This window comes from Narcine bancroftii, chromosome 1 (assembly GCF_036971445.1).
Source record: "Narcine bancroftii isolate sNarBan1 chromosome 1, sNarBan1.hap1, whole genome shotgun sequence".
Taxonomy (NCBI): Eukaryota; Metazoa; Chordata; class Chondrichthyes; order Torpediniformes; family Narcinidae; genus Narcine; species Narcine bancroftii.
In genome coordinates this window covers 410,251,346-410,271,379 of record NC_091469.1, presented here as the reverse complement: position 1 = coordinate 410,271,379, position 20,034 = coordinate 410,251,346, and the positions used below count along the sequence as shown (strand labels likewise).

General features: G+C 37.8%; 1 protein-coding gene across 14 annotated transcripts in view; it reads right to left on the bottom strand.

Annotated features, from left to right (window-relative positions):
• pals2b (protein associated with LIN7 2, MAGUK p55 family member b) overlaps positions 1-20,034 on the bottom strand; it is a 158,799-nt gene that overhangs the window by 42,970 nt on the left and 95,795 nt on the right. For 8 of the 14 annotated variants that reach the window (XM_069913928.1, XM_069913931.1, XM_069913927.1 and 5 more), the window contains 2 exons: positions 18,946-19,032; positions 17,901-17,924 (listed from right to left, as the gene is read on the bottom strand). The exons of 1 other annotated variant lie outside the window; for it this stretch is intronic. In XM_069913928.1, coding sequence (XP_069770029.1) covers positions 17,901-17,924; positions 18,946-19,032 — 111 coding nt within the window. Of the gene's footprint in view, positions 1-11,303; positions 11,347-15,494; positions 15,652-16,820; positions 16,955-17,118; positions 17,879-17,900; positions 17,925-18,945; positions 19,033-20,034 lie in introns of those variants that run through there. 5 more of the 14 variants (XM_069913937.1, XM_069913932.1, XM_069913936.1 and 2 more) reach the window with 5 other exon arrangements.

Genomic DNA, 20,034 nt, shown 5'->3' with positions numbered 1-20,034 from the left:
TCTACCAGTGATGTCTGTTTGAATTGCGCAGTTTGATATTGTGCCTGAGTTGAAGCCTTGAAAGACACCTGTAACCCTGGAAAGAAGATAGAGAGCTACCAGCCAGAAATTGGCAGGAAGCCTAGAAGAATGTTTTGAAAATAACCAGAGATAAGACAGAAAGTTTGCAGAACATAGAGACTTCAGCTAGAGAAATCCACTTAAAGGGACTATGTAAGATACAAATTTGTTTAAAGTTCTGAGGAACCAGATAAGCCAGGCAAGAAGACATGCTGCAGTGTGAAGAATCCAAGATGGAGAAGAAGTCTCATCAGGCTAAAGGCCTCAAGCAAACAGTTCCTCTCAAAGAACTGTTTGATCATGAGTTGAGCCAGCAAGGCAGACCAACACTTGGCAGGAGGTTGGAGCCAGCCTTGCTTGAAGAAGTGGCTTCAACTACCGAGCAAGAAGAGGACCATAATAAGGTACTGCAGTCCTCATTTGCTGACTTAGAGCTTAGTGAATGTACGTTGCAAAGCCCCACTGCTGCTGTACCAAGCGAAACACTGAAAATAGAGACTCAATCAGTGGTATCTGAGTATTCAGATGTGAATCCTGATTATAGTATTTCCAAGGTTATGAGCGTAGGAAGATCTTCAAAGGCATCTAGAGCAAGTACAACTTCATGTGTTTCAAGCATATCAGCTATGCATTCTAAGGCGCAAGCAGACTTTGCTACAATCAAGACACAATGTGAGTGGTTGGAGAAAAGACATGGTCTAGAACAGGGGTGTCAAACTCAAATTCACAGAGGGCCAAAATTAAAAACTTGGACTAAGTCGTGGGCCAAACTAAATATTTATTGAAAATTTTCAACAACATCTGCATGTTTTCTCTTCTTTCAACATATGTAATGTTAAACTTTTTCTTATTAAAATAAATGTTTAATAATAGTTTTGGTTAAACTCTTTCCAGAAGAAGCATTAACAAATGAGAAATAAAATATTCAATAAATAATATTTCTCTATAGCCTTTAAGCTCCTTTTAAATGTATTTTTTTTTCACAAGCCAACAAGTCAAAAAAATAACAACTTGCTTCAATGAAAATCCAATCTTTCAACTATGAACAGTCCAAAGTTAACCAAAGAAAATATTAATCCAAGCTTAGCTTGCCACACTGTGATTTACTCTGATGCACCTGGGTCTAAACCAGATACTTGGCATCTCTTCTTAGATGCAAGTTCATCAAACTCTGGGGTCAGAGTTTGCCTCCCACCTGTCTTGAAAGGTCCTGTTTTCTGTCTTTCGTTTGGCCATTTTCCGTAAGGGGTTTATTACATGTGAGTTGGGCGACAGGTCGCAGATGCTAATGAAAGTAAAGAGAGGAGGTGGGGGCGATTAGCGGGCTGACAGGCCGGCGCCAACGCATTTGCAAAGCATTCTGAGATTTGTAGTATTAGCTGTGCATGCGTGGCGTGGCAGCCAGCAGGCCAGCTCTAATACATATTTGATATGATCTTGCGGGCCAAATATAATTATATCACAGGCCAAATTTGGCCCGTGGGCCTGAGTTTGACATGTGTGATCTACAAGATAAAGAAGCAGAAATCAAGAAACAACAATTCCAGCAAATAGAACAAAAAAGATTATTGAAGAGAGAAAAGAAAAAACTAGATCTTGAGGAATAATATGCTACGGAGATAGCCAGAGTAAAAGCATAAGCTCAAGCTTCTGCAAGATCTATCACTCAGTGAAATACTCAAGGTGTTGATTTAATATTCCAGCAGGTGAAGAAGGCTTTTAGTATGCTGGCCTTTATCAATCATTGCATGGAATATAGGAGTTGGGAGGTGATGTTGAGATTGTATAAGACGTTGGTGCGGCCTAATTTGGAGTTCTGTGTGCAGTTCTGGTCGCCTAATTATAGGAAGGATATAAACAGAGTGGAGAGAGTGCAGAGAAGGTTTACCAGAATGTTACCTGGGTTTAAGCATCTAGAGTATAGGGAGAGATTGGACAGATTAGGTCTTTATTCTTTGGAGCGTAGAAGGTTGAGAGGGGATTTGATAGAAGTATTTAAGATTATGAAAGGGATAGACAGAGTGGATGTGGATAGACTATGTCCGTTAAGAGGAGGAAAGATTAAAACAAGAGGACATGAGTTAAGAATTAAGGGGTAGAGGTTTAGAGGTAACACGAGGGGGAACTTCTTTACTCAGAGAGTGGTAGCCGTGTGGAATGAGCTTCCGGGAGAAATAGTGGCGGCGGAGTCAATTGTATTATTTAAGAAAAGGTTGGACAGGTATATGGATGAGAAGAAGATGGAGGGTTATGGGCATTGTGCAGGGAGGTGGGACTAGAAAGGGGTGTTTGGTTCGGTGCGGACTAGAAGGGCCTAATGGCCTGTTTCCGTGCTGTAATTGTTATGTTATGTTATGTTAATAGGTACTGCAGCCACAAGAATTGAGTATACTCAAGCAAGGAGGCTCAAATGTCAATGACCAACCCTATGGAAAGGGCTAGCAATATTCTATCCTTTCCAAGCACACAATTTATGAGATTTCCTGAAAGAAGAGCATTTCAACCAGGTTCAACTATTATGAGTTGATCATTCACACAAAAAAAAGAAACTACGTGCAGTATTTGATTGTGAGCATCATTTCAAGGAATTTCATTGAATTCTCAACTTTTACAAGGTCGAGACTTAACCAGTACTTTAATAGGTGTTTTAATAATATTTTGTAAAGAGCCTGTTGTAATTACTGCAGATATTGAAGCGATGTTTCATCAAGTGAAAGTACCATCAGAGGATCGTGATTTTATACGATTGTTATGGTGGCCTAATGGCGATTACAGTAAAGGTGTGATTGAATACAGAATGACAATTCATTTATTTGGAGCAACTTCGTCACCAAGTTGTACAATTTTGCTGTCAGGAAATGTGCTGAAAATAATGAAGAGCAATTTAGTTCTCAAGCTACAAACATCAGAAATAATTTCTATGTTGATTATGGTCTTACTTCAGTGGTTTCAGAAAAAGCAGCAAGAGATCTTTATCACAAATTAAAAGAGATCTGTAATAAAGGGGATTTCTTCCTTACAAAATGGATTAGCAAAAGTAGAGAAGTATTGGCTGTTATTCCTGAGACAGAAAAAGTAAAGGAGATAAAACACCTTGACTTGGATTGTGATGTTTTACCCGTTGAAAGAATTCCAGTACAATGGTGTTGGCACCAGTCGTATTAATAGCCAAGCAAATTCTGCAAGAATTGTGCAGAAGAAAATTTAGATGGGATGAAGCTAAACCAGATTCCATTGCACAAAATTGGATGAACTGAATTGAGAGTCTTAAAATGTTAGAAAGTTTTGAAGTCAACAGAAGTTTTAAACCTACAGACTTTGGAGTGCCACATTTTCTCAGTTACACCATTTTGCTGACGCAAGCAAAGGTAGTTATGGCACTGTTAGTTATTTAGTACTGCAAAATAACCAAAAGCAAATACATTGTGGATTTGTACTGGGAAAAGCCAGAGTGGCTCCATTAAAGCCAGTCACCATACCTTGAATGGAATTGACTGCAGCTACTAAGGAGAGCAAAATGGACACTGTGTGAAGAAAAGAATTACAGATGGAGTTAGCAGACTATATTTTAGATTGATAGTACATCAGTGCTTAAATGCATTAATAACAAAACCATGTGGCTAAAAGAATTAATGAGATTTTGCATGCTAATCAATGGAGATATGTTAAAACATGGATAATCCATCTGACATGGCTTCATGGATCAAAAGTACAATAGTTTCTGAAAAGAGCCAATGCTTGGGTGTTTGGTCCTCAATTTCTTTCACAATCTCAAGAAGAATGACCTCAAAATCCAGAAGAGTTAAAAGAAGTTTCAATGGAAGATCTAGAAATCCAAAACACTAATGTGAATGCTATTCAAATATTTAATGAGAAAGATCTGATTATTCGATTAATTTGACATCATTCTTCATGGTTTCATTTGAAAAAAGCAGTAGCATGGACTCTTAGATTAAAAACTACTGCTTTTACGTCATATCAAGAAAGAGAATCTGAAGTCTCGAAAGAGCTGTTACTTAACAGTTGATGAATTGGCGAATGCTGAATTGGAGATTATTCATTTTTGTCAGAGAAAGGTGTTTGATAATGAGATATCAAAATTGAAGAAGAATTTGAATGTTACAAAGGCAAGTCGTGTTTACAAGTTCAATCCTATTCTTGTAAATGATGTATTAAGAGTAGGAGGAAGATTGGAAAAAGCAATAATGCCGGAAGAAGTGAAACATCCAATTATATTAGCTAAGGAATTTTCTATTCCTGAATTGATTGTTCAACAAATACATGAGAAAATAGGTCATGGTGGTTGTAATCACGTGCTGTCAGAATTGCGCCAGAAATATTGGATACTTGGTGCTTCAACATTGATCAAAAGAATTATATCTAAATATGTTAATTGTCAATGTGCAAATGCTAAAACTGGACAACAACAAATGGTGGATTTAATTTAGAAAAGATGCGTTAAAGAATATCTTTCATTATTACAAGATAGAAATGCTCTAAAGCTAAACACAATTTTATATGCGGAGACATTGTAATTATCCTGGATGATTCTGCACCAAGAAATTCTTGGCTGCTGGGGAGAATTGTAGAAACAGTTCTGGTCAAGCAAGGTTTCATTCGGCAAGTACAGATTAAAACCAAGAGTGGTTACTTAAATCGACGTATTACTAAAATCTGTCCTTTACAAGAAGTAGAAAGTTTTGATTCCTAATCTTATATTTACCAATTTATTTTTGTATCTATTTTAGTAATTACTATATATTAGTCATTAATATCTATTATAATAATTAGGGGCCAGAATGTAAAGTTTAAAACATTATGTTGTTTTGATTTGTAGTTAATTTTGTGACTATCCCTTTAAGGAAGATTGTCATTTGTAGTGTTACCATAGTTACTATGACATTATAAGTCGTAATATCCAGGTGTACGGGGAGCTTGCTTTCATTCTTTGAAGAACCATGACAGATACGTGAGTTCGCGATACTTCTCTTTGAATCTATCTTAATTCATTTTATTTCGTCTTAATAATTTATCGTTTAATATCATTATACAGTATGCTTTATTTACTGAAGTTATGAAAATCTTGATACAAAGTTATGCTTTGTTTATCCATTTATATCAACAAATTTTTTTGTAACTTTTTATTTATCACACTGAACCATATCAACAATATGTACAAATGTTTTTCATTAAATATACAGTGACCTTTTCCCTCTTTTCACCTCCTACCCTTCCTCCCTCCCCCCTTCCCACCCTCCTCCAAAACCAAAAAATATTAAACCTATAAATACAAGAAAACAACATCTTCACACAAAAGAAAAACAAAAAAAGCGTCGTCTACTTTATCACTTTAGGAGATGGAGGTCTGAAGCCAGCATTTTCTGTCATATTTCATATATGGTTCCCACATTTGTTCGAACAATGTATATTTGTCTTTTAAACTATACGTAATTTTTTGCAATGGAATACACTTATTCATTTCCATGTACCATTGTTGTATTTTTAGGCTCTCTTCCATTTTCCAGGTTGTCATTATACATTTTTTTGCTACTGCTAGGGCTATCATAATGAATCTTTTTTGGGCTCTATCAAATTTGAGACCTAGTTCTTTACCTCTTATGTTATTTTAAAGAAAGATTTCTGGATTTTTTGGTATGTTTTTTGTAATTTTGCTTAATATCTGATTTAGCTCTTCCTAGAAAGTATTCACTTTTGTGCACGCCCAAATTGCATGTATTGTTGTTCCAAATTCTTGTTGACAGCAAATGCATCTATCCGATATTGTTGGCTCCCACTCTTTTGATGTCTGAGGGGTGATATATAGCCTGTGTAACCAATTATATTGTATCATGTGTTTATTGTGTTCTTTATAGTTCCAGTACATAGCTCTTCGCATATTTCGTTCTTTATCTTTAAGTCTTTTTCCCAGCTTTGTTTAGGTTTGTACCTTATTTCATCATTTTCTTTGCATTGCAGTTTAATGTACATGTTTGTTATACATCTTCCATATTTGTCCTTCAACTGTTCAAATGTTAATAAATTGCTTCCCAAAAAACAATTTTCTATTCTCTTAATTCCTTTTCTCTCCCATTCTCTAAAAAATAGGTTGTCTATTGTAAAAGGATTAATGGATTTTGTGTCAATAGCATTTTAGGTATTTGGTAATTTATCTTTTTTCTTTCTACATGTATCTTCTTCCATATTTTAAGTAAACTAGTGAATTATTATATTGCACCAGCTTTTCATCTCATTTATAAAGTACCCTTTCTCCTATTTTATCTAGTTCTTATCCTAGTCCAATCCGGTTTTTCTCCTGTCTGGTAAAAATCTGATAAGTTCCTTAATTGCGTAGCTCTGTAATAGTTTTTGAAGTTTGGTAACTGCAATCCACCTTGTTTATATCTCTGTTAATTTGTCCAGTGCTACCATCGATTTTTTCCCCCCCTTTCATAAGAACATCTTTATTATTCTTATTAGTTCTACAAAGAATTTCTCTGTCAAGGGAATTGGTAATGTTTGAAATAAGTATTGTATCCGTGGGAATACATTCATTTTAATGCAGTTCACCCTCCCTATAAATGTTAGTTGTAATTCTTTCCAATTTTCCAAGACTTCCTGTATTTTCCTTATTAATGGCCGATAATTTAGTTTGTACAAGTGGTTTAGGTTATTGTCTATCCTGATACCAAGATATCATATTGCTTGTGATTGTGTTGACCTTGTACCCAGATATTTCTCCATACTCCTTCAATTTCTTGTAAAGCTCTTTTATTGATCTCTCTGGTTCTGTTAGTCTATTCGCAGACAACATCATAGTATACCTAATTTTATACTCATTCTCCTTCATTTTTTATCCCTTTTATTTTATTTTTTTTTCTTATCAGCTCCGCCAATGGTTCTATTGCCAAGGTGAACAATGAGGGGGACAGTGGGGATCCCCGCCTAGTTGATCTGCTCAGTTTGAACTGGCTCGATACATATCCATTTACCACTACTTTTGCCAATGGCCCTGATCGAATATACATTTCTGGAAGTTTAAATTTCTTTAAATAAGTAGTTCCACTCTATCCTGTCAAAGGCTTTTACTGCGTCTAACGCAACCACCACCATTGGTCTTTTATTTCCTTGAACTGCATGAATTAAATTAATAAATTTACAAACATTATCTGCTATTCGTCTTTTCTTGACGAATCCAGTTTGGTCTCGTTTTACTAATTTTGGTATACAGTCGGTCAATCTGTTTGCTAATAATTTTGCTATTATCTTATAATCTGCATTTAGTAAGAATATTGGTCTGCGTGATGCTGGTGTTAATGAGTCCTTCCCCATTTTTGGTATTACTGTGATTATTGCTGTCTTGCATGATTCTGGTAAGTTTTGTGTTTCTTCCACTTGATTCATTACTTCCAGGAGGGGTGGGATTAATAACTCTTCAAATGTTTTATAAAATTCTACTGGAAATCCATCCTCCCCTGGTGTTTTATTGTTTGGTAGTTTTCTTAATATGTCCTGTAATTCCTCTATTTCAAACAATTTTATCAGTTTAATCAGTCCTCTACTTGCAATTGCGGCAATTCGATTTTAGCTAAAAACGTCTACTTTATCGTTTTTTTTCCTTCGCTCTCAGTTTGGTACAGTTGCTTATAAAATTCCTTAAAGTTTTCATTGATCTCTATTGGGTTGTGTGATTTGTTTATCATTTTTCCTTGTTCCCAATACAGTTCTTTTAGCTTGCTCTGTTTTAAGTTGTCAGGCCAATATTTTATGTGGTTTTTTTTCTCCCAATTCATAATACCTTTGTTTTGTTTTCATTATGTTCTTCTCCACCTTGTAAGTTTGTAATATTTCGGGATTTTTTTGTCTGCCAACTCTCTCTTTTTCTTTATATCCTCCCTTTTCACTAATTCATTTTCTGTAATTGTTACCTCCCTTTCCAACTGCTCTACTTCCCAGTTGTGTTCCTTTTTCATCTTGGTTACATAGCTTATTGTCTGTCCTCTAATGAAGGCTTTCATTGCATCCCATAGTATAAACTTATCTTTTACGGACTCTGTGTTTATCTCAAACTATGTTTTGATTTGGCGTTCAGTAAACTCCCTAAATTCCTGTCTTTTGAGTAGTATGGGGTTTAACCTCCATCTATATGCTCTTGGTGGGATGTCCCCCAGTTCTATTGGTAATGATCGAGAGTAGTCTAGCTTTATACTGTTTTCCTAACTCTCCCTTGAATTTGGGCTGACAACAAAAACATATCTATGTCCTGTGCCGACTCAAGTAGTATGAATATTCCCTCTCTTTTGGATGTTGCCTCCTCCATATATCAATTAGTTTCATTTCTTGCATCGACTTAAGCATGAATTTGACTACTTTATTCTTTTTGTTTGTTATCTTTCTAGTTTTATCCAACAGTGGATCAAAATTAAAGTTGAAATCCCCCCCCATCAGAATGTTTCCCTGGGTATCTGCTATCTTCAAAATGATATTTTGCATAAACTCTTGATCTTCTTCATTAGGTGCATATTAAGCAATTTCCAAAATTCTGAGTATATCTGACACTTTATCATTACATACCTTCCCGCTGGGTCTGCTATTTCCTCCTTTATCTTGATTAGTACGTTTTTACACCCCTAGCTTTTGAATTATATGATGCTGCCGCTACGTGTCCTACCCAGTCTCTCTTCAATTTGCTATGTTGCGCCTTGGTTAGTTGCGTTTCCTGTACAAATGCTATATCTAATTTTTCCTTTTTGAGTAGTGTTAGTGTTAAAAAATTTGGTTATGTATTCCATTGACGTTTATGGTCATATAGTTCAACATAGTCATCTTATACCTTTGTTTTCACTTCTTTTTCGCCTCCTCGGCTCCCCATCTCCTTTCTTCCATTATTGTTTTATAAGTTTTCCTTATTTTTCTCAATATATGACAACATGCTTAAAACACAAAATAACCCAAAAATCCCCACACACAAAGTATACTTTTACCCCAAATAACATTGAACTCCCCCACCCCCACTTTGGGTTGCCCCTAGTCCCTTGCCGTGCAACCTTTCCATTTGGTTTGTGATAATACTCGCAAGTGTATTCCGCAGTGACGGTTCCCCCCCCCCCCCGAGAAACACTACTCATTTTCTATACATATAACAAAGCTTTCTTTTTCCTCCCTTTCCCTTCTCTTTTTCAACTTTAAACCCTTGTATTTATATTGTCTCTCTTTCATATTATTACATATTTTTAATACATTTTCTTGCCAGTCTTTTTTCTTGTTATTCCTCCTCATCTCATTTCTTGTCCTGCAAACGTTCTGCGAATCCTTGGGCTTCCTTTGAATCTGAGAACAGTCAATTCTGTTCCCTAGGGATGAATTCTTTAAGTACTGTTGGGTGTTGCAGCACAAAGTTGTAGCCTTTCTTCCACAAAATCATTTTCACCGTATTAAACTCCTTCCTCTTCTTTAAAAGTTCAAAATTTATATCCAGGTAAAAAAAAGTTTTTGTCCCTTATATTCCAATGGCTGTTTGTTTTCTCTTACTTTATTCTTTGCCCACTCCAGTGTGTTCTCTCTTGTTGTATAACTTAGAAGTTTTATTAAAATAGATCTCGGCTTTTGGTGTGGTTGCGGCTTCGGAACCAGTGCTCTGTGTGCCCTTTCTATTTCTCCTTGTAGGTCTGTTGCTCCCAACATCTTAAGGATCCATCCTTTTTATATATTCCTCCATGTCTGTCCCTTCTTCACCTTCTTTCAGGCCTACTATTTTTATGTTATTGCGCCTACTGTAGTTTTCCATCATGCCAATTTTCTGGGATAACAAATCTTGTGTCTCCTTCATTTCTCTGTCTCTTTCTTCCAATTTTCCTCTTAATTAATTTATTTCCATTTTTACAGCTGTTTCTCTTTCTTCCACATTTTCTACTCTTTTCCCTATTTCTCCCATGGCCAACTCTATATTTTGCATTTTGTCTTCTGATCTTTCCATTTTCCTTTTAATTGTATTAAATTCAAGTGTTAACATTTCTTTAATGACCTCGTATGGTCTTCAAAAAAGTATTTATATATAGTCTGTCTATTTCCTTTACCTTCTTTCCTGTGTAGACCTTGGTCTTCTTCCTTTTCTCTTCTGTGTCTCTTCTTTCCTCACTGGCGTTTTCTCTTCAGCTCTTTCTAATAAGCCACTCCTGTCTCATTGTTGAGCCTCCAGTTGCAGGGACTCTCGTTGCTGGGTCCCCTGCTGCAGAACGTCCCATTGCTAGACGCCCTGCCGGGGATCGCACCCTTCCTGCTCCTCATATCGTTGCTCACCCCTCTCCTGTTCTTCTCGACTCTGGGCGTCCCCCAGCTGAGTGCCCCATTGTTGTCCATCCCTCAGCTGGGCCCCCCTCCCACTGGCATCTTCTTTTGTATGCGCACTGCGCAGTTGCGCGTCTGTCTGACTCAGAGCCATTTTTGTAGTCCGCCGGTCATGAGGTCGCTGCTCCTCCGAGCACCTACCAGCTTCGGGGGTCTGTTGATCCTCTTCATGATGGCTCCCTGCTCCCGTGTGCAGGTAAGGCCATCTTCTTTCTTTTCCGGGGATTTTTCTTTCTTCTTTCTCTGTCATTCTGGCTTTCTCTCTTTTTGGTGCCATCTCCTGGCTCTTCCTTGTTACTTGAACCTTTTTCTTGTGTTTTGTGTTTGCTTGGCTCTGCTTTTTTCGGACTTTTTTTCCTTTTCTCTGGAGAGGGCTGGTTCTACTCGACCGGCCACTACTCCATAACGTGACTTTATATCAACAAATTAAAGCCATTTACAGCTGCATCCATAGAGTTTGATTTATTGGAAATAGTAATTTGGAATATCATCGCTTACGCTTCTGTGAAGATAACACGTTTTGAAATTGGGAAACACAAGAGATTGGTAAGTCTCATCTATACCAGTTGCTTGAATTCCAGATACCAGGGGTTTTACTGTATTTGATTTTCTAAAGCTGGATGACAAGGAATACTCATAATAGAGAAGGTTGTGTTTGGTTGGAAAAATTAACTGGCTAAATAATGTGAAAGAAGAAGGAAGAGATCCAAGACATTGACACAGATGTTAGTAGAATCATCAAAAGTAAACAAATTAGCAAGTAGAAAGCTACTTTAAATGTGCCGAGGAATGTGCCTATATTTGGGAGTGATCAGCCCTAGTCTCATAAAAATGATACTGGTAAAATAAAATGAAAAAAAAACAGGTAAGCTACAAAAAAACTAACATATAAATAGTACCTTTCAGAACCTCAGAGCACTCCAATACATTTTACAACTCCGAGTTATCACTACTGGAATGAAGAAAACATGGCTGCTAATGTACACAGCAAAACAACTCAATTAAAATGTTGAGCTCCAAAAGTTGTTTATGATCTGCTGACAGGACAAATATTGGCCTGAACACAAAAGTGATGCAAGCAGTCCCTAAACACATTCCACATTTCATCTGTGCATTTCCTGGAGAACATCTATTCTCAGTTTACTTTACCAAGCCTTCTGCTGGGCATTTCCCCAATACTAAGATAATGCGCTCTTCCCCAATTAAGCACTGTTGAATTTCTTCTAGCTCTATTCTTGTTCAAGGTGAGGATAAAGGTCAAGGATTTGTGACCACTATATCTGAAGTGCTCGCCCACCAAGAAGTTTGTCACCTGACCAGGTTCATTACTCAATGCTAGACCCAATATGGCCTCTCCTTTAGTTGCCTTGTCCACAATCAGTGTCAGGAATCCTTCCTCCCCTATGTTACAAGATCAAACCAGCTACCACAAAGGCATATCACACAGGAGTAAAGATGAACAATTACTTTATTAATAAAAATTCACCTTCGAACTTGAACTGGAGGGGGACCAATGTGCTGACAAGCAGATTTGCTAGAGCTGTGGGGGAAGGTTTAAACTAGTTTGGCAGGGGGGATGGGGAACAGAGTGTGAGAGCAGTGTCAAGGGAGCATGGCCACCTAGATAAGAATAAAAACAATAACAAAGGTAGGATGGAGATTAGGGTAGAAGGTAGAAAAGAGAATGTATGTGAGGATCATTCTCTGAAATGCATATATTTTAATGTAAGAAGCATAGTGAACAAGGTAGCTGAGCTTAGAGCATGGACAGATACTTGGGGTCACGATATTGTGGCAATTAGTGAGACCTGGCTACAAGAGGGGCAGGACTGGCAACTTAACGTTCCAGGATACATTTGTTTTAGATGTGATAGATCAGGGGATAAAAAAGGGGGAGGAGTTGCTCTGCTTGTTAAGGAGGACATTACTGCCGTGAGGTGGCAAGATGATCTGGAGGGATCGTCCAGTGAGGCTGTTTGGGTGGTATTGAGGGGTAAAGGAGACATGAGGGTGCTAATAGGGGTGTATTACAGACCACCAAATGGGTCAAGAAAACTAGAGGAACAAATGTGTAGAGAGATAACGTATATGTGTGAGAATCATAGGGTAGTGATCATGGGAGATTTTAACTTGATTGGGATACCCATACAGTTAGAGGGCTGGATGGGCTAGAGTTCGTTAAATGTGTTCAAGATTGTTTTCTGAATCAATTAGTAGAAGAACCGACTCAGGACAGTGTAATACTGTTAGGGAACGAGCTAGGTCAGGTATCAGACATTAATGTTGGAGAACAAATTGGGTCTAGTGATCATAACTCTTAGTTTTAGGGTAGTTTTAGGGAAGAGCAAGGAGAGGCCTAAAGTTGAGGTTCTGGATTGGAGCAGAGCAAATTTCGAAGGAATAAGAAGGGATTTGGGGAGTATTGAGTGGGACAGGATATTTTCAGGTAAGGATGTAAATGAAAAATGGAGGATATTCAAAAAAGAAATTTTGAGGGTACAGAGTAGATATGTCCCAGTGAGGATCAAAGGCTGGAAGTCAGAGGAAGGCTTGGTTTTCGAGGAATATTGGAAATTTGGTTAGAAGAAAAAGGGAGGTGTACAAGAGGTATAAAGAGCAGGGAGCTGAGAATTTGAAGGAGGACTACAAGGAGTGTAGAAGGAATCTTAAGAAAGAAATTAGAAAGGCCAAAAAAAAGGCACGAAGAGGCTTTGGCAGACAGAGTAAAAATAAATCCAAAGGGTTTTTATAAGTACATTAAAAGTAAAAGATTTTTCTTTGGCTTGGCTTCGCGGACGAAGATTTATGGAGGGGGTAAAAAGTCCACGTCAGCTGCAGGCTCGTTTGTGGCTGACAAGTCCGATGCGGGACAGGCAGACACGATTGCAGCGGTTGCAAGGGAAAATTGGTTGGTTGGGGTTGGGTGTTGGGTTTTTCCTCCTTTGCCTTTTGTCAGTGAGGTGGGCTCTGCGGTCTTCTTCAAAGGAGGCTGCTGCCCGCCAAACTGTGAGGCGCCAAGATGCACGGTTTGAGGCGTTATCAGCCCATTGGCGGTGGTCAATGTGGCAGGCACCAAGAGATTTCTTTAGGCATTAAAAGTAAAAGATTAGTGAGGGATAAAATTGGACCCCTTCTAGATAGTGAGGGTAGGCTGAGTGAAAAGTCAGAGGAAATGGGGGAAATTTTGAATGATTTCTTTGCCTCAGTATTCACTAGGGAAAAAAATATTGAACCAGTTGAGGTAAAGAAAAATAGTGGGGAGGTCATGAAGCATATAAGGATAACCGAGGAGGTAGTGATGGCTGTGTTGAAAAAGATAAAGGTGGATAAATCTCCCGGACCAGACAAAATATTCCCAAGGACACTCAGGGAGGCTTGTGGACAGATAGTGGGGCCATTAACAGAGATATTTAGGATGTCACTGGCCACGGGGGTATTGCCAAAGGATTGGAGGGTGGCGCATGTGGTTCCGCTGTTTAAGAAAGGGTCTAAATGTAAACCTGGGAATTATAGGCCTGTGAGTCTGACGTCTGTGGTGGGCAAGTTGATGGAAAGTGTTCTGAGGGATGGTATTTACAAATATTTGGAGGTACAGGGATTGATAGGGAGTAATCAGCATGGTTTTGTCAGGGGTAGATCATGCTTGATAAACCTGATTGAGTTTTTCGAGGGGGTTACAAAAAACATTGATGAAGGGAAAGCTGTGGATGTTGTCTATTTAGACTTTAGTAAAGCTTTTGACAAAGTTCCCCACAGGAGGTTAGGAAAAAAGGTGGAGGCATTAGGTATAAATGAGGAGGTAGTGAAATGGATTCAGCAATGGTTGGATGGGAGGTGTCAGAGAGTAGTGGTAGAAAATTGTTTGTCCAATTGGAGGCCGGTGACTAGTGGAGTTCCTCAGGGATCGGTCCTCGGTCCACTATTGTTTGTTATATATATATATTAACGATCTGGAAGTAGGGGTGGAGAATTGGATAAGCAAGTTTGCGGATGATACAAAGATTGGTGGTGTTGTGGACAGTGAGGAAGATTACTGTAGATTAAAAGGTAATTTAGGAAGGTTGGAGGTGTGGGCTGAGAAATGGCTGATGGAATTTAATAGATAAGTGTGAGGTGTTACATTTTGGAAAGGCAAATCTAAATAGGTCACATGCATTAAATGGTAGGCTATTGAGATGTGCAGAGCAACAAAGGGATTTAGGAGTTGTGGTAAATAGTACCCTCAAGGCTGATACTCAGGTAGATGGTGTGGTGAAGAAGGCATTTGGAATGTTGGCCTTCATAAATCGGAGTATTGAATTCAACTGTACGGAGGTTATGATGAAATTGTACAAGGCATTGGTGAGGCCAAATTTGGAGTACTGTGTACAGTTTTGGTCACCAAATTATAGGAAAGATATAAACAAAATAGAGAGAGTGCAGAGAAGGTTCACGAGAATGTTGACAGGATTTCAGGGTCTGAGTTACAGGGAAAGGTTGTGCAGACTGGGGCTTTTTTTCTCTGGAGCGTAGAAGATTGAGAGGGGACTTGATAGAGGTGTTTAAGATTTTAAAAGGGACAGACAGAGTAAATGTGGATAGGCTTTTTCAATCAAGACTGGGGGAAATTCAAACTAGAGGACATGGTTTAAGATTGAAGGGGGAAAATTATAAGGGGAACATGAGGGGAAATTTCTTTACGCAAAGGGTGATAGGGATGTGGAATGAGCTTCCGACAGACGTGGTCGAGGCAGGATCATTGGTTACATTTAAGGAAAGACTGGATAGTTACGTGGATAGGAGAGGAATGGAGAGGTATGGACCGGGTGCTGGTCAGTGGGACTAGGAGGGTGGGGATTTGTTACGGCATGGACCAGTAGGGCCGAACTGGCCTGTTCTGTGCTGTAAGTGGTTATATGGTTAACTTTAATTCAAAATCCCCCCTTTTTATAACAATGCCCACTGGTTAATATGCAAATTTCTATAACAGTGTAAAACTAATAAATTCTCCACCCTAAATATAACATATGTAATTAAAGTCTAAGTTGTATTTCCAATCAGCCCACAGAAAAACTTAGACACAAAACAAACACAAAACATATAACACTCACAAAACTTCGATCTCAACCGAAGCAAAGATCATAAACAAAATTCAGTTTGTTTGGTAAACTGAAGCCAAAAGATCTTTGATAGAGAGAGAGAGAGCACAAAATTCGAAGTTGTCTTGTGTTACTTGTAGAGAGAGGAACAATGGCTTGGTCCAGATCTTTCTGGCTGCCTTCGGAATATTCATCCCTTTTAAATTGCCCAACATTCTAAACTGTCTTCCAGACCATGACTCATGTTTTGGGCCTTCTTCCACTCCACAGCACCCCCAGTGGTGGTTTATCGTCTAAGTCCAGAAATATTTAGATCATTTTCTGCGCATGCCTAGTCTGTCTCCCACTCACTCAGCAGTCCACCTTCTCCTTGGCTCTCTAAGGCAAACTGTCACTTTCCAACACAAAACCACAGAACACAGACCATTTCAGAGACTTGGCTGTCACAAGCGCCAGGATTGGCTGCTTGATGTTCGAGGTTTCAGAAAGGATAGGGTGGAAGGTAAAAGGTGGGGGGGAAGTAGTGTTGCTAATCACAGCTACAGATAGGGAGGAAATTGTGGTGGGATTGTGCACTGAGTCAGTGTTGGTGGAAGTCAGCAATCACTCTGTTGGGAGCATTACACAACACAGAACTCTGTAACACCTATCTCACCCTTTTGCACCAAGGAAGAGCCGATCAATATTAGGGAAGTTGATGTCATCCATGACAACAACTGTACTATTTTTACACTATAAAATCTCTCTATTTATCTTCTCCTCAATGGCCCAGAAGTTATTCAAGGGTAGGGGATGCTAAAGAATGCTCCTAACAGAGTGATTGCTGACTTCCACCGACACTGACTCAGTGGACAATCCCACCACAATTTCCTTTTAGTTCATCACCATTATTCATAATACAGGCGGTACTTACTAACGGGCTGTTCCCAATTCACGCATGTTACCTCTCAAACGCTAAACAAGAACCATAAGTAACTGTTCTGCCTTGTATACAAATTTGGCTTATGAACAGGCCCAGGTAATGGAACTTGTTCATAATCTGGGGACTGCCTGTACTTAGAATCATAGAACATTACAGGACAGAGATAGGCCCTTCAGTCTGGCAAAACTATTATTCTGCTTAGTCCCACTGATCTGAACCTAGTCCACAGACCTCCATACCCCTCCTATCCATGTACCTGTCCAAATACTTCTTAAATGTTAAAATTGAGCCCACATTACCACTTCAGTTGACAGCTAATTCCACATTCCCACTCCTCATGCTAAAGAAAACACATTTAAACCATCCAACTGACTTCATTTATTCATATGAATATAGAGAAAAGGATGAAATATAACCTTTGTAGCTGTCTAGCTTGTTGCACCATTCATTCCCATGTTTCATCCTTGGTCTGAAGTCCAGGTTCACATTCCAAGGGCCTTGAAACTTCAGCCATGTACAACTGAGTGCAATATCGACACTTTTGCTTTCTCTATTAAAGTCACAAAACCCAAGCCAAAACTACTTTAAAAGTGGACTTAAAAATGATAAGACAATCAAGCAAATCTCAAGTGATATGGTTATTTATGTTCATTCATAGAAAAGTACATAGAAAATTTCTATCTGGTAGAAATTAACCAATCTTTTTGCTATTACCTTTGCTACAATCTTGTAATCTGCATTCAATAAAGATATTAGTCTACATGAAGCTACTTGTAATGGGTCTCTGTCCTTCTTTGGAATAACTGTTATTAATGCCCTCGAAAACGACTCTGGAAATAAACCTGTATCAGTCACTTATTTAAAGTACATGTGTTTTATACAGGAAGTAACAAATCATAAAATTCTTTATAAAATTCCATTGTAAATCCATCCTCACCAGGTAATTTCCCACTAGGCACAGATTGCAATTGCTCCAAGTCGGTAAATCGACCATCCAATTCCCTAATACCCACATCACTTAACAAAGGTAGATTTAAATTTGGCAAAAAAGATTCAATCTGATCCATATCATGAGTCCCTTCAGATGTGTACAAATCCCAATAAAATGTATGAAATTCATCATTCATTTCCTGTGTTTTATAAGCTATCTCTGAATTTCTCCTAACTGTATTAATCGTTCTACATACTTGTTCAGTCTTCAACTGCCAGGCTAAAACCTTATGAGCCAACTCGCCCAGCTCATAGTAACGTTGTTTTGATTGCTGAATCATTTTTTTCATAATTACAAGTTTGTATAGTATTATAACGTACTTTCAATTTAGATAATTGTACCTTATTATCCTCTGTTGAATTCTTCTGAAATTTCTTCTCTAATATTGCAATTTCTTTTTCTAAATTCTGACTTCCTACCATGTATTGTTTCTTCACTTTCACTTTATAACTAATAATCTGACCCCTCAAATATGCCTTTAAAGCATCTCATAAAGTGAACTTACTCTGAACGGAACCTTCATTTGTTTCTAAATAAAAAGAAAATTTGATGTGTTACAAATTTAATAAATTCAAACTTTTTTAATAAATCTCCAACGGTAAGTAATTTCTGCCACCTTAGCTCCAGTACATGAAATTAACAATAGTGAATGATGGGCAGAATAAAATGAGAAATCTTTTTCAGTCAGATTCATCCGCCTCCATATTTCCACTAAATTTAAATCTCACATCAACTCAGATATTCTTTTAGCCATTTTAGTTTTCTTCAGTTTTTGGAGATTTATCCAATAATGGATCCAAGCAACAACTAAAATCCCCTCCTACCATAATATTATCATTTGACTGGTTCAAATTCAAAAATGTATCTGTAACTAATTCTGCATAATCTTCATTTGGTGCATACACATTCATCAAGGTCCAGGCTTCTGAAAATATTTTACAATTAACCTTCAACACTCTACCTGCATTAGCAGAAAAAGATTCCAAAATAAAAGGTACTTTTTTTTAATGTATCAAAATTGCTACTCCGAGTTTGGAGTTAAAAGAAGATGCTATCATATGACCAACCCATTTCAGCTTCAAATGTTCTTTCTCAGTCAAATGGGTCTCTTGTAAAAATGCAATGTCCACCTTCATCTGCTTAATATAGACCAATAATTGTTTCAGTTTTATTGGATGATTAATCCCTTTAACATTAAATGTTGCAAAGTTCCAATTTCTAATTGTTCCCCTTAAAGTGGCACCCAACACAGCTAACCCTTACACAAAATAAAGGCTCTAAAAACCTCCGAAAACTACAAATATATATGTAGAAAAATATAAAATAAACATATTAAATTAAAAAAATCCTTTACAAAAAATAAAATTAAAAAAACTAACAAAAAAACACCCAAGTGGTACCACCTCTATAAACTGGGTATGGTCAATACCACTAGTGCAGACAAATTTGCAAGTTTCAGAGTCGCCCACCCCGCACCCCCCAGCTGATAGTTCAGGAAAAAACACTTTTCCAAAATTTAGACATCATCCCACAGATTCCATGCCACCAACAGTTTGATCTTCTTCTTCAATCTCAATGAAATGCTGCTCTTCCGAAGTCTTCCTCCCATTTCCATTCCCATTCTTCTTCGAGGATACCTGCGATTTCAACAGTTTCTGCAACTCAGACTTGTTGGATTATTTGGCAGAGAATTAGCAAAAGTTAAAGCATCACTCTCATCCTCAAAAAAGTGAGCCTGAAAATTATCATAAAACACTTTCAGTACAGCTGGATATCTGAAAGCAAATCTATATCCCTTCTTCCATAAAACTGCCTTCGCTGGATTAAATTCCTTGCATCTCCTTATAACATTCTAACTCAAAACGGCATTAAAAAAATCTCAATTGCCTTGGACCACCAAAGGTCCCTGATTTTGGTGAGCTTTTTATACTGCAAGACATAAAATCATCTCGCAATCTTGATACCGCAAATATCGAATGAACCGGCCTAGGGGGTTGATCTGCGAAAGGTTTTTGCCTTATCGCCCCATGTGCTCGGTCTACCTCCAACCCATCTGGGAACACATCTTCTCCCAACGTTTCTGAAATCCATTTCCGAAAGAACTTCATTAGATCTGTTCGTTCTATATCTTCCGGTAGTTCTACTATCTTGACATTATTACACCGACTCTGATTTTCCAATGAGTCAATTTCAAAAACTCTTGGTTTTGAACATCCTAACCAGTTTATCATTACAGTCACGAAATGCCCATTTAATTTCTTTAAATTCATCTCACACCGTGTCCACTGCTCTCAGACATTTAACATTGCAGACCCTTCTTCATATATATTGGCCATTTTCCCTCTTAATTCAGCTAATTGAGTCTTATTGTCCATAAAACCCTGAGTTACTTGTATAACCATATTAATTTAAATCTATTCCATTATAAACTTTTAAAACTTCAGTTGCTGAAGGTGATGCTACAGTATCTTTATCTTTGCATAAAATCTTCTGATAAAGATACTGTAGCATCACCTTCAGCAACTGAAGTTTTAAAAGTTTATAATGGAATAGATTTAAATTAATACATGTGGATCAAGCAGGATTTATTAAGAACAGGTACTCAGCTGATAATATTACTAAATTGATTACAATAATTA